The sequence below is a fragment of the Rana temporaria genome, chromosome 2 (assembly GCF_905171775.1).
Source record: "Rana temporaria chromosome 2, aRanTem1.1, whole genome shotgun sequence".
Taxonomy (NCBI): Eukaryota; Metazoa; Chordata; class Amphibia; order Anura; family Ranidae; genus Rana; species Rana temporaria.
In genome coordinates, this window is record NC_053490.1 from 142,203,784 (window position 1) to 142,219,340 (window position 15,557).

Sequence of the window (15,557 nt, forward strand, 5' to 3'; positions counted from 1 at the left end):
ATAGAAGTTACAGAATCCCTGGCTGTTACCAGAACTAGTGTCCCCATTGGAAGATTTCCCCTCTATTCCTGTTCTGGTGACAACTAAAACTTCCACTCTGGGTGATAATGAGAAACAGGAAGTACAAATAGAGAGGGTGAATCTCCCTAATGGGGACACAAACAGCAGTAAAATCTGACCAGGCTTGTAATTCCTCTCCACTCTATCAAAAAAAAAGTTTTGCCTTCAGTTATACTGTAAAATTAGATCTGAAGACATATTTCCTATATTATGGCTTTGGCAGGCAGTCTTCCTTGATCTTGAGACGTCTTTGTGCAGCCTCCCCCGGCCATGTCTGCATATTATCGCACAGCCGCCGCAGGCGAGAACCGAGAACTTGTACAGCTACCATAGAGTTTGACCTTCTACCCACAGCCTAAGATAGAGCGTCCACAGCGTGTAAACAACCCCCGCCGCAGTAGGCGGCCGCTCCGTTCGCACGGCTCTATGATAACGGCGGCTGCGCCTGCGTGAAAAGTTGAATGTCGAGGTGTGTCTGACAGAGACAACATGGCGGCCTCCATAATGTACAGCCGGCTGTCAGTGGGGCTAAAGAGTCGGGCTGCTCTGGGCTGTGCTGCACAGGTAATGAGGACAGTGTGGGGGTCGGAAGGAGGTGTGTGTGTGGGTCTCGGGGTTTCTGTGTTGTCCTCTCAGTGTTCTTAAGACCGTAGAATATGGAGCTGGGGCTGACTAAAAGGGACGTCGTTTTCTGTCATACAAGAACCTGACATGTTCGCTCAGCACATAGAGAAGCCCAGCTGTCTGCTCATAGATAAGCCCAGCAGTCAGCTCACCCCCATTGTCCTCTCTGCCCTCAGGGCTCAGAATGGGAAGGTGACAGGTGCAAAGTTTCTGGTTGCCTATAGCAACCAATCAGAATGTGACTTTCATTTGGAAGCCTGCACTGTAGAAGTGTCAGATCTTTCTGTACATTGTCCATGGGGCTCAGTTGTTCTCTATGTGCCCTGCTCATGTCATCACGCTGTACTGAGATTGGTTGCTGTGTGTTGTGTAAAAAATAAAATATCATAAATGCAGCATTTGTATGCAAGGCATATCGCCTACGTGTAATTGAAGTGTCATTAATGAGGCCTAAAAGCCGTAGTAAGCTCAGATTTAAAATGTGTGCCTACAGGTAAGCTTAAAGTGGAGTTTCACCCATAAATGGAACTTCTGCTTTTTGGTTGCCCCCCTCCGGTGTCACATTTGGCACCTTTCAGGGGGAGCAGATAATTGTGTAATACAGGTATTTGCTCCCACTTTTGGCCATAGATATGGCCATGTCCAGCGCCTCCTCCGTCCTCCCTGATGTCTTCTGGGAGAGACACAGGTCCCAGAAGATAGCAGGGACCATTCAGATCGTGCAGCGCGACTCACGCATTTGCGCAGTAGGGAACCAGGAATTGAAGCCACAAGGCTTCACTTCCTGATTCCCTTACCGAAGATGGCAGCACGAGAGCCAAGGGACAGATTGACTTTGGGTGCCGACATCTCGGGTTCCCTGGTAAGTGTCCATATTTCAGCAGCTGCAGTATTTGTAGCTGCTGACTTAAAAAAAAAAAAAGCAGACAAATGTTTATCAACATTCCTGAGAGATAGAGAAGAACTGCACTTGAAATTACCCTGAAAGTGCACTTAGAAGTTCAGTCGATGTAGATCCGAGGGGGGCATGCAAGGAAAATAAAAAAAAATGGCATTTTAGCTTGCACGTGATTGGATAATAAAATTAGCAGAGCCTCCACTCATTTCAGATCTACCCCTCAGATTTACAGCGACTGAACTTGTAGTGTAAAGTGGATTTTCCTTTCGGAAAAAACCCCCCCACTGTATCTCTTGGTTCTTTTACATAACTTTAGTCGGTAGCTGAGGGCAGTTTAACCACTTAAAGCGGAGTTCCAGACACTTTTTTTTTTGAAAGGCAGCAGCCACAACCAGGCCAATATGTAGCAGAATACATATTGGACTAAACTGATGGAAAAAAAAAATTTTTGTATTTTTTTTTTAAGGGGATATTTATTATAGCAAAATACATAAATTGTATACTTTTTTTTTTTTTCAAATGCAGGCTGGTGTGAACTAGTCATGAGAGGGTGCTGTCACACTGGCGCTTCTGCTGCTAAGATTGTTAGTGCTTTGAGTGTTTCCAATGGTTTCTGTATGTGAATATTTATTCTGGATTCACAATGACATCTCTGGTCTGACAGCTCTCTTCTTCCCCCTTTTTTTGTACAATAATGAAAAATGAAGTGTTTGCAAATAACAATTGAGGACAAAAGGGTGAGAGGTAAATAAGCAGTGAAGAGAGTGTTCTTTATTTGAGATTCGCCTGCTCAGAAATGTTAGATTCCTTGGAAATCATTGTAGTTGCCTATTGCAGAGACTGTCGTCAGTGTTTCTCTCTGGTAACAAGATGAGAGCGCTACCATATACTATACTAAGGCTGCTTTCACATTGAGGCGTGCAGCTGCGGTCACAGTATAGCCGCGCTATTTGTAGCGCAGCTATACCGTCGTATTTACCGCGCTAGCGGTGAGGTTTTAACCCCCACTAGCGGCCCAAAAAGGGTTTGGGGGCGGTATTACCGCGCTTTCCCATTGATTTCAATGGGAAGGTGCGGTATAGGAGCGGTGAACACACCGCTCCTATACCGCGGTAAAGATGCGGCTAGCAGGACTTTTGGTGCGCTCCTGCTAGCGCACTGCTTCAATGTGAAAGCCTTCGGGCTTTCACATTGAACACTACAGGGCATGATTTTTCATGCGGTATAGCAGCGCTATTTTTAGCGCTGTACCACATGAAAAACGCCCCAATGTGAAAGGGGCCTACATTGAGGAGTTTTTCAGGCGGTGCAGCGCTAAAAATAGCGCTGCTATCCCGCCTGAAAAACTCCTTCACTGCAGACTCAATGTGAAAGCCCGAGGGCTTTCACACTGAGGCGATGCGCTGGCGGGAGACAGAAAAAGCTCCTGTCGGCAGCATCTTTGGAGCGGTGAGAGGAGCGGCGTGTATACCGCTCCTTCCCATTGAAAACAATGGGAAACCCCGGTAATACTGCCCGCAATGCCTCTCAATAGAGGCGCATTGCGGGCGGTATTAACCCTTTATCGGCAGCTAGCGGGGGTTAATACCGCACCGCTAGCAGCTGATTCCCGCGGCAATCCCGGCGGTATAGTGCCGCTATTTTTAGCGGCGTTATACCGCCACCGCAGCTCCCGCCCCAGTCTGAAAGGGGCCTTATACATCACCAAATAAATCCTAAAACTCATATCAAATCTAAAATAACAATATATAAAGTCCAGTAAATAAATGTATAAAGTGCCAAGACAAACATCGGTGCTCCCTTCTGTGTGCCCTCTCACTCACGAGAAACCTAGGACTCCCATAACAGAAGTTGGAAAATTGTGTGTTACCGGCGCTGAGATACTATTGTGTCCTTATTATGTTTGCTGCAGTTAAATAAAACATGCAACCCCCTGAGTTGGATATATTATATTTTGTAGAGTGAATTGCGCTAACTTGTTAAATATATAAATCACCACCACATAGGCATGACAGAAGTTGGATGCGCTTTGAGAGGGTGGCTGGGCTTGGTAGTCCCACTGGCTGTATCACTGCGGATTGCGTTGTTCCCACTGATCCATCAAAAATCCCAGAATCCTGTTGAGCAGTTGCAAACATTATGAGGACTGCTGGGCTCTGTGGTCCCGCAGGCTGTAACTCCAGCTACAAAAGGTAATGTCCTCAACGAACCTCCAGGGATGGGTACAATTGGCAAAAGAAGCTATATAGTGTAATTCTGTATCTTTATTGTATTAAATGCAGTTGTAAACAAAGCCGCGATTGCGGCTGGTAAGCACGAGAAAATGGGGAAATTTTTTTTTTTTTTTTCCAATCTCATGCTTTCCAGCCTGGATGAGAGATATGGGGTCCTATTGACCCCCGCATCTCTCCATAAAGAGGACCTGTCATTAACCATTCCTATTACAAGGGATGCGCCTATGGAGATTTTTAAGTACCGAAGTTTGGCACCATTCCGTGACTGTGCACAATTTTAAAGCGTGACGTGTTGGTTATCTATTTACTCGGCATAACATCATCTTTTACATTATAAAATAAATTGCGCTAACTTTACTGTTTTGTTGCTTATTTTTGTAATTCATGAAACAGTCTTTTTTTCCCCCCAATAAAAGGCGTTTGAAAAATTTGTTGCGCAAAAAACATATATAATGTTTGGGGGTTCTGAGTAATTTTTCTAGCAAAAATATGATGATTTTTACATGTAGGAGAGGAGTGCCAGAATAGGCCCGGTATAGAAGTGGTTAAGCTTGCCATAGACAACTTGAATGTCAGATAATTCTTGCTAAATTGGCCTACATTTGAGCAGTGGGTGGCCTTGTTGGCGCCACTTGGATCCACAAAAGCTGATTTTAAAAATCAAGTGAACCGAGTAGGAAAATTATCAGCTGAACTGTGTCTGCATAGATGAAAGAATCTATTGATTTTCTTTTCCTTACTCAGCCCAGGTTCACGCTGCTGCAGGATTGAAATTGTGCAAGTTCTGCTGAACTCGCATGATTTCATACCCGCCTGTCAGACTTGGGGGGTGATTTCAGAGACATCTATGCGGGTTCCTGCACAGATGTCTATTGAAATCGCACCCAAAGTCGCCAAAAGTAGTACAGAAACTACTTTTGGGAGTGGGTGCTGCGCTGCAAAATCAGCGTCGCACTGATTCGGATAGTGTCATCGCTGACCGCCGGTTTGTCATGCGATTTTTACATTTCAAATCGCATCTATGTGAACTTGGGCTCAGTAAGAGAACTCTACAGGTGTATGACCAGCTTTGGTTTGTAGAGTGAAGTTAATTTACTAAACAAATAGAGACTGTTCATCTAGCAAATATAATGTTTTATGCATGTTTTGCAGTTGTACATTTAGCTTGGTGAAAAGAACTTTGAACACTAAGTTATGTGGCACAAAAAAATTAAAATTCAGGATTTTTGCTTGCATATGATTGGTGTAAGCACAGCTTTACCATAGTCACTAAGTATACTGGGCATATACTTTGCTAAGTGAGCAGTTTCTATGCCTTTAGAGCCCATCCATATTGGTGTGTGTGTGTGTGTGTGTGTGTGTGTGTTTTTTTTTTTTAACCAACCCTTCACCTATTCATTCTTTACTGACACAAGCATGATGGCATACACGTATCAGTACAGGCTCTGCCCCTCGTCCAATCAGGACTGGTTATACTATATAAATGAGTTCCTCCCCCAAGGCGGCGTTTTCTTTGCTGTTTTTAACATTGGCAGTGCAGTTGCCTGCCAGGGCTATTGGTCTGAGGTATATTCACCCTTCATTACTTGCTTATGGTATATTAATGGTTCAGTATTTAATGAGTTGTATGGCTGCTATTTGTTTAATGATTGCTATGCATTAACATGTTATCTCTAAGTGCTGGAATGTAGTTCAGTGCTCTGCTTAAGGGCCCTTTCACACTGGTGCTTTTTTCCTGCGTTTTCGCTGTAAAAATAGCGCTATTAAAACGCCCATAAAACGCTCCCCATGCCCCCTCCATTGAAATGAATTAAAAACCGCTGTAAAAATTCATTTCAATGGAGAGGGGCATGGGGAGCGTTTTAATAGCGCTATTTTTACTGCGAAAACGCGGCAAAAACACACCAGTGTATAAGGGCCCTTAAAGCGGAGGTTCACCCAAAAATCCACTTTTTGACATTAGCTGTAGCATACTGCCAACATCTGCAGTATGCTTTTTTTTTTTTTTTTTTTTTACTTGTACTCATCGTTATATGAGCCCTTGTTTTCCGTCTCCGAGCGGGGAATCCTGCGGGGAATGGGCGTTTCTAAGCGAAGAGGAGTTGATTGACGGCTGCTAAGGCGCGTCTTGGCCTCTGTTTAATCTTCAACTGCCATGATGCTGCACATGTGATCAGTTATGACACCAGCCATTGGATGGTTTGACAGTTTGGTTGAGAGCACAACCAATGTGACAGTTAGCATTCCCGGCATGCCAGGAATGTAACTGCTTTTTCAAACTTTTAAATTGATGGGTTTACTTCTGCTTTAAGGATGCTGGAAAGTTCATTTGAGGGTGAACCTCCGCTTTAAGCAAATTTCAACTCAAAAGTAGTACTTCCGCTTATCCATCTCCAAACCCCCCCCCCCCTCTGATGCCACATTTCGCACCTTTTGGGGGGGGCTACAGGTTCCTGTTTTTGACAGCCACTGGTTTCCCAGAAGTTCGGCCCCCTCTGCCGCTGGACCAACTGGATAAAACCACTGGATGAAAAACTTTTCAAAATGTTGTGTGTGGTGTGTTTTTTTTTTTTCCGTGCAGGCGTTTTGCTGGTGTGTGTGTGTGTGTGTGTGTCTGATCATGTCCTTAGAGCGGAGTTCCACCCAAAAGTGGAACTTCCGCTTTAAGTACTCCTTGCCCCCTTACATGCCACATTTGACATGTAATTTTTTTCTAAGGTGGGAATGGGTTCTTCATTTTGAAGGGGACTTCCTGTCCCACTTCCTCCTTACGCCTGGGTGGCGACTCCTCTCCCACTAGGCGGTCTCTTCCTCTATGCAATCTTCTGGGACACGTGACAGGTCCAAAAAGATCACCTGTCCACTCCAAGAGCCCAACGTGACTCGTGCATGCGCAGTCCGTGCCTGGCCGTGAAGCCACAAGCTGTCACGGCTGGGTGCCCACAGTTCTAATGATGGCGCTGCGGAGAGGAGGGGGATCGCTGGACAGGTGGGTGGCTGTTAAAAGTCAGTAGCTATACTTTTTGTAGCTACTGACTTTTAATAAACTAAAAATAGCCTGAAGCTCCCCTTTAACAAGCAATGACTCGGCTGTTAGAGGGGTTCTCTGCTGACAACTGAATGTACATAAAAGAATGGCCAGCAATTAAAATCAGAGCCCCCCCCCCCCCCTCCAGTCTAGAAGCATAGGATACCACTATAAGCTTCTAGAGGCAGGGGAAAAAAAACACGCTCAAAAGCTGCTGCTAAAAAGTTCATTTTTAAGCAAGTGTGCATGGAGCCTTGGGAAATGTAATGTCGTCTTATTAGCACAATTTAGTGTGGGGAGGGATCTTCAGTATCAACTGTTGGTAAGGAAAGGAGGGATCTTATATTACCAAATGGAGTGGGGAGCTGAGGCCTTGGGACACGGCTTGGCTTTATTTGGAATCTGCTGAATGCTAAATTGCTGCTACTTACTACGTACTATAATATGTATAGACAGAACCATTTATTATCACTATAATCCCATGTCCACCAGGCAAAATGTTAGCATTTCTCTTTGGTCTCCAGGAATACTTCCTAATTCTGTAAAGGCATAATGGTAGGCACGTGTCACTGCTCTGGCGTTGAATACCATATTTGCCAGCAACATACAAAACCAGAGCTGATTTATGGATGAATCACTGCAGTGTGTATATTATGCAATGCAGAGCACAGTATGTCCCTGCTGCCTTAGACAGATCTTTTTTTTGAAGCATGTAGGGAGCAAGTAAGGAAATGTGGTGGGGAGGAGGGAGTGTTATGTTGCTGCGGAGTGTGTCCTTGTACTGACATCTAAGATCAGCTGTCATGAGTAAATGTAACTTGGTGTTCTTTTGCTTAGCAGCATTTGGAATGTTGCTTCTAGGCTGTTAACTGCAGATGTGCGTTGTACTCTAGACTCTGTGATCGGCGATACGTAGCGGCAAAGATAACATAACTTCTTTGTGCCACATGGCCTTCAAAATATTAAACACGTGCGAATGATCTGTACGTTTTTATTTTTTTTGCAGTTAGCCATTAAAACTGATCTCCAGGAGAAGCAATTTATTATCTACATACAAGAGGCATGCGTTTTTTCTTACTTGGTTCTCGTGGGCTTGTAGTAATTCAGTTTGACACTTTTGTGCAGGAGGTTCCTATAATAAAGACCAGTCACTGCAGCTCTCTCTCCTTGTGCAGGATGACTGGTCTTGTATCTGCCTTTTCCTGTAGATTTCTGCATGCAGCCAGTAGTGGGTGAAGCCTGCTAGGTTTTTCCCACACCTCTGCACAGGCTATGTACAGCGGAGTGATGATGTCACCACTAATTGTACCTGGGTTTTAACAGCATTTGAAGCACACAAAGTAGATATTTTGTGTGGTTGTTGAGGGAGTTAAGAGTTTTTGTGTCAAGAGTTTGGGCTCTTCCACATGGAGCGCCCGTACAGGTCCGCCTGTCAGTTAGTTTTTGCAGACCTGTAGAGGCGCTCCGTGCTCCTCTATGGAGCCGCGGATGTCAGAGGTGACATGCCCGCTGACATCCGACCCGCTCCGATCCACCAAAGTGTGACGGAGGAAAAACCTACTTTTCCATCCGTCTGGCAGATCGGGTGCACACGGACATACGGTCCGTGTTTATTCGAGCAGAGAAAAGACAGGGCGGTCCCTGCACAGTGTGCGGGGACCACCCTGTCATCCGCCGGCTCAGCGGAGATCAACGGAGCGATCCCCGCTGAACAAGCGGAGGTGCACGGGGAGGACCATTACTGATCCTCCCCGTGTGAAAGGGGCCTTTGGCTTGAAGGATTTTAAAGCAGAACAAGCTCTCTCAGGCTCCATACACACTAGTGTTTTTTTAAGCTCCTAGAAGCCATTGTTAGCAATTTTTCTGCTCCTATAAGCTAAATAGTGTTGTGTCTATGCACACTACTTTAGGCTATTGGCATTTTTTGAGCTTCATTATCTAGCAGCAGAATTATTATTTTTTTAGCTTGTTGGAGCGCTTTTCCAGTGCATGGAGCCTTAAAGGGGTTGTAAACCCTCATGTTTTTTTTCACCTTAATGCATTATTGGAAAAACTTCTGTCACTGATCGGCCCTCCAGCCCCCCATTTTACTTACCTGAGCTCTAGAAAGTCCTGCGTCGAGAACTCTCTCTTTGTTTCCCTGGGGTTCTCAGCTCTTCATTAGATTGATGGCAGCACAGCCATTGGCTCCCGCTGTTGTCAATCAAATCCAAAGATGTGGGGGGCGGGGCACTCGGCGACTATGGACTCTGAATGCAGGACTCGGGAGCGTGCCTGCAAGGTATAACCGCCTTGGGAAAGCGCTTCACATAGGGGATTATCTGAAGTGGGGAGGAGCCAAGAGAGCAGCCGGGGGATCCCAGAAAACGGATTTCGGGGGCCACTCTGTGCAAAACGAGCTGAACAGTGGAGGGAAGTATGACCATATTAAAAAAAAAAAAAAAAAACCCTTTAGTATCACTTTAGGCCCCATGCACACAAGACGCCGGTGCAAACTCTGCTAAACACACATTTTTAAAAGCTAAAACCGGCGTTTAAAAACGCCAGTTTTGCCGCGAATTTCGCACCGTTTTACCACGTTTGCGTTTATAAGCGTTTAGTTAAGAAACATCATAAGACCCTCCCTAAGCTCAAAAAACAGTATTGTTTAACCATTTCAGCCATTTTGTGAGACCAGAGTGAGTAGCAGCTGAGAGAGCAGCAGTGTACTTGTATTTAGCGTGTCACTTGCCACATTACCTGCCACAAGCTGCAGATTGTCCACTTGCCACATCACCTGGCCACGCCACCTGCCACAAGTTGTGGATTATCCACTTACCAAATCACCTGGCCATGTCACCTGCAACAAGTGGATTGTCCACTGGCCATGTAACCTGGTCACGTCACCTGCCACAAGTTGTGGGTTGTCCACAATGCAATGCAAGCAATTACAGTTTTTTTTTTTTTTAATGGTTTTTCATCATTTTTCATCATTTTTGAGATTTCTAATGTAAAAAAATAGGTGACCTTTAACCACTTAAGACCTGGACCTTTAGGCAGGTAAAGGACCTGGCCAGTTTTTGCGATTCAGCACTGCGTCGCTTTAACTGACAATTGCGCGGTCGTGCGACGTGGCTCCCAAACAAAATTGGCGTCCTTTTTTCCCCCCACAAATAGAGCTTTCTTTTGGTGGTATTTGATCACCTCTGCGGTTTTTAGTTTTTGCGCTATAAACAAAAATAGAGCGACAATTTTGAAAAAAATTCAATATTTTTTACCTTTTGCTATAATATGGTAAATATCCCCCAAAAATATCGTGGGACTCCAGCGGCGAACGAGTCCCGCGGCCGCGATCCACGGCTGGGCACTTAAAAAGGACGTACCTGTACGTCAGGGGTCGACAATATCCGTGCACCTGGTCGCAAGAAATTGTGACCTGGCGCCCGTGACTGCCGGTAATTGAGGCCGCGGCCTCGATTACCGTCCGCTGCGATCGCGCGGCAGGGGTGCATGGAGGCACAGGATCTTCCGTCGCTTCCGGGTATGGTCTTCGGGAGCGGGCGTTCCTTCTTGAGTGACATTCTTCCGAGAGGCTTCCGACGGTCGCATCCATCGCGTCACTCGTAGCCGAAAGAAGCCGAACGTCGGTGCGGCTCTATACTGCGCCTGCGCACCGACGTTCGGCTTCTTTCGGAAAATCGTGACGCGATGGATGCGACCGTCGGAAGCCTCTCGGAAACCTGTCAATCAAGAAGGAACGCCCATTCCCGAAGCCCATACCCGGAAGCGACGGAGAGGATGCGTCTCGTAAACGGGTAAGTACTGCACATATTTTTAAATAAATAGCCGATTCCCCTAGTAATAACGAGCAGGAATCTAAGGGGGAAAAGTGCCCTCTAAGGGTGAACCCCCGCTTTAAAAAGAATTTTCGTTCTTTTCCACAAACCTCCAAAAAAGAAGAAAACAAAAAGCGCTGGTTTCCTCAAAGAGGTAGAGGAAGAGGAGGTATCCTTAAAGTCACCCCAGGATCAGTCATCAAAAGACAAGTGACAATCTGACTCCTGTGGGGGGAAGACTGTCCGCTTTCTCTTCTCAGTGGAGCCTTCTGACCAAGAGCCCCTTTGTGAAAAACATAGTTACACAAGGATACAGTCTGGAGTTTTCAGAGTGCCCTCCTTGCAGGTTTTATGTAACAACCCTACCAAGGGATCAGGAAAAAGCTTCCGCAATGATGAACCTTCTAAAGGATCTGATCCAACAGGAAGTTATTGTCCAAGTCCCAAAAGATCAGGAGGGAAGAGGGTTTTACTCCCACATATTCTTAGTAAAAAAGCCTTCAGGCAAATATCGCCTAATTTTGAACTTGAAGATCCTGAACAAAACTATAAGGTACAAGCACTTCCGGATGGACACCATTTATTCCATCACAAAGTTGTTAACACCAGAGTGCTTCATGGCCTCTCTGGATCTAAGGGATGCGTATCTACACGTGCCAATAGCGCAGGCCTCACAAAAGTTTCTACGCTTGGCAATAAACTTGGGAACTTCAATATGGCACCTCCAATTCAGAGCTCTGCCGTTCGGCCTCTCATCCTCACCAAGGATCTTTACAAAAGTGATGGCGGAAGCCTTGGAGCCTCTGAAACTGAGAGGGGTCTCGGTTGTTCCTTATCTGGACGACCTCTTATTCTTTGCAGGTTCAAGGGATCAGCTGGTTTCAGATCTCCAGACGTCCCAGGCTCATCTCGAGAGCCTGGGGTGGATATTGAATCTAGAAAAATCAAACCTAGACCCCTCACAGGAGATGAGGTTCCTCGGTTACACCATCAATTCAGTTCTACAGAAGGTGTTTCTCCCTCAAGAAAAAGTAGAAAAAGTAGTTTCTGCAGTGAGCCAGATTCAAACGAATCTCTCAGTGTCAGTACGTTCTGCCATGGCAGTCCTAGGTCAACTTACGGCCTCGATTCCTGCCATTCAATGGGCAAGGCTTCATTCCAGACCCCTACAGAGGAACATCCTACAGGAGTGGTCTCACCAGGAGTCACTGGAGAAAACCTTCTCTCTATCATCAAAGGTAAAACGGTCCCTCTGGTGGTGGAGAGATCCTTCCAATCTCACAAAAGGTCTCTCATGGGTCCTTCACTCGGACAAACGTCTGACAACGGACGCAAGTTCGTGGGGATGGGGAGCCCACCTGGATGGACAGACCGCACAAGGGTCATGGACCAAAGTGGAGGCAAGGAGGTCATCGAATTGGCGAAAACTAAAAGCCATTTTTATGGGTCTCCTGGCTTTTCAACAGATGCTGAAGGGTTGTCATGTTCAAATTTTGTCGGACAACACTACAGCAGTGGCCTATGTGACCAGACAAGGCGGGACCAGGAGCCAGGGATTGATGGAGCTGGCCAATCAGTTACTGACTTGGGCGGAGAAAAATGTGGCCTCTTTGTCAGCAATCCACCTAAAAGGATCCCAAAACCTGCTGGCAGATCTTCTCAGCAGAAAGAAAGTAATAGAAGCAGAATGGAGTCTAAGTCAGGAGATTTTCAACATGATCTCCAAGGAATGGGGACATCCTCAAGTAGACCTTTTTGCCAGTCAGCAAAACAAGAAAGTTCAAAACTTCTTTTCTCTCCACAGAGAAGACCAGGCGATAGGCATAGATGCTCTAGCCCATCCCTGGGATTACCATCTGTGCTACGCCTTTCCCCCCTTTCCCTTGATTCCTTTGGTCTTAAGGAAATTCAGAGAAGAGAAAACAGACCTAATTCTGATTGCTCCCTTTTGGCCAAAGAGGCCTTGGTTCGCAACCATACTGAACCTGGCCGCAAAACCTCCATGGAAGTTGCCTCCCAAGAAGGACCTTCTAACACAGGGATCTGTGTGTCACCCAGAAACAGACAGGTTACATCTAAGCGCTTGGTTTCTGAGGAAGACATTTTGAAAAATAAAGGCTTGTCGGACAAGGTTGTAAAAACTCTTCTGTCCAGTAGGAAGGAGGTAACAAGATCAATTTATCTTAAAGTGTGGAAGAAGTATAACTCATGGTGTTCTTCCAAGACCTTTCAAACTAAGAGTGTGGTCTCAGTGCTAGAATTTCTCCATGAAGGAATGGAAAAAGGACTTGCAGCCAGTACCTTAAAGACACAGGTAGCGGCTCTTTCTGTTTACTTAGAAAAAACTCTGTCCAGAGAACCTTTAATTTCCAGGTTTTTTAGGGCACTAGCTCGAAATAGGCCAGTGATCCTCAAAAGTTTTCCCAGTTGGGACTTATCGGTTGTACTACAAGGTTTGACGGGAGTTCCGTTCGAACCATTGGAGAATATTTCTTTGAAAAACTTAATCCTCAAAACAGTTTTTTTGGTGGCTATTACGTCAGCAAGACGAATCAGTGAGCTCCAAGCTCTGGCCATCACTGAACCCTTCCTAAGAATTTTCCCAGACCGAGTGATCCTTCAAACGGATCCTTCGTTTCTTCCGAAAGTATCATCAAAATTTCACCGGTCACAGGAAATAGTGTTACCCACTTTTGCTTTAAACCCTTCTAATGCTGGAGAAGAAGCGTTCCATACACTAGACGTGAAAAGGTGTCTTTTACAGTTTCTTTCAGTCACCAGAGATTTCAGAAAGTCAAATGCTCTCTTTGTAGCTTTCTCAGGTCCCCGCAAGGGGGAAAAAGCATCCAAAAGTACTTTAGCCAGATGGCTTAAACTTGCTATTTCAGAAGCCTATAAAGCCAAAGGAGTCGTGCCTCCCTCAGGTATTGTGGCACACTCAACAAGGTCAACTGCAGTCTCCTGGGCCGAAAGAGCCGGCGCTACACCTGAGCAGATCTGCAAGGCCGCCACTTGGAGCAACTACTCAACGTTCCTAAGGCACTACAGGTTGGATCTATTGTCTGCCGCAGACCAAGCCTTTGGCAGAAAGGTTCTGCAAGCAGTAGTCCCACCCTAGGGTAAGTTACTTGTTTATCCTCTCCAAGGTTGTCCTGAAAGGCGATTGGAGAAAGACTTAGTTAGACTTACCGGTGACGGTATTTCTAAGAGCCTTTCAGGACAACCGCTGTATCCCTCCCTAAATGTTAAAGTAATAAGTTATAAAATCTATCATGGTGTTGTGGTTTTCTGTGCTGTGTCTTCCAGAGAGTCGGACCACAATAACTGAGGCCATGGTGGAAGAGGAGGGCTTTTAAAGATTAGCATGTGTTTCCTAATGAAGAGGCGGAGCTGCGCTCTCTCCAAGGTTGTCCTGAAAGTCTCTTAGAAATACCGTCACCGGTAAGTCTAACTAAGTCTTTTTTTTATATTGTGAAAGATAATGTTACGCCGAGTAAATTGATACCCAACATGTCACGCTTCAAAATTGCGTCCGCTCGTGGAATGCCGACAAACTTTTACCCTTTAAAATCTCCATAGGCGACATTTAAAAAAAATCTACAGGTTGCAGGTTTTCAGTTACAGAGGAGGTCTAGGGCTAGAATTATTGCTCTCGCTCTAACGATCGCAGCGATACCTCACATGTGTGGTTTGAATACTGTTTACATATGCGGGCGCTACTCGCGTATGTGTTCGCTTCTGCACGCAAGCTCGTCGGGACGGGGTACGTTTTCTGGCTCCTAACTTTTTTTAGCTGGCTCCTAGATTCCAAGCAAATTTGTCAAACCTTGCTGTACGTGCTTGTGCCCAGCCGTGCCATTCTGCCAACGTAAATGTGCAGGAGGCAGTTCTTAAGTGGTTGAAATCGCGGCAAAATGCCGGTACCGCGTTTTGCGTCTGAAACGTGGAAACTTCTGCGCCTGAACCCATTTTTTTGCTGCGAGGATAAACGCAACTGCTGAAAAACGTGACTGTGTGCATGGACACATAGGATAACATTGAATGTGTTCAGGGGAAGTTGAAAAAGCTGTCCATGCCTCTCGTGTGCATGGGGCCTTAATCAACATTAACTATTTTCAATCCATATGCTACTAGTATTGGTGAATGAATATAAAATGATTACATGATTTAGTGGATGGGATTTATCAGCTAAGCACACCCTACTGCTAGCAAGCTAGAGCTTAGGGCAGATGGATTATATCAATTGTGGACGGGGTAATCGAATCGTGAGACCAGTGAAGATGCACACCCCTACTAAGCTAACATTTGTGCTGCATTTTTATTTTTTTTACAGTTGTGTAGTGGTGATTTAAATATGTGTGTGCATGGGTCTTTGTTTTTTTGTGTTCTAATTTGAGATCCCCGATTTTGACTCTGGAACGACTTTTCGAAATCGACGCTGCACCAATTTAAATGGTGCTGTTGCCGCCAAAAGGCTTCAATTTGACATGTCAAATCGGCCTGATGTAAACAGGGGCTTGGGCCCCTTTCACACGGGGCAGATCAGTAATGATCCGCCCCGTGCACCTCCGCTTGCTCAGCGGGGATCGCTCCGTTGAGCCGGCGGATGACAGGACAGTCCCCGCACACTGTGCAGGGACCGTCCTGTCTTTTCTCCGCTCTCCCCTATGGGGGGATCGGATGAACACGGACCATCTGTTTGTGTTCACCCGTTCCGATCCGCCAGACGGATGGAAAAGTAGGTTTTTTTCCTCCGTCACACTTTGGCGTATCGATGCGGGTTGGATGTCAGCGGGCATGTTACTGCTGACATCCGCGACTCCATAGAGGAGCACGGAGCGCCCGTTCAGGTCCGCCTAAAAAACTGGCAGGCGGACCTGAACGGGCGCTCCGTGTGA

The 15,557-nt window shown here is 45.9% G+C and overlaps 1 protein-coding gene across 1 annotated transcript in view; it reads left to right on the top strand.

Moving 5' to 3' along the window:
- The first annotated feature begins 499 nt into the window (after positions 1–499).
- SUCLA2 (succinate-CoA ligase ADP-forming subunit beta) overlaps positions 500–15,557 on the top strand; it is a 108,045-nt gene continuing 92,987 nt past the window's right edge. Inside the window, exon 1 of the mRNA XM_040341247.1 lies at positions 500–624. Within this exon, the coding sequence (XP_040197181.1) occupies positions 550–624 (75 nt within the window). The 5' untranslated portion in view covers positions 500–549. The remainder of the gene's footprint in view (positions 625–15,557) is intronic.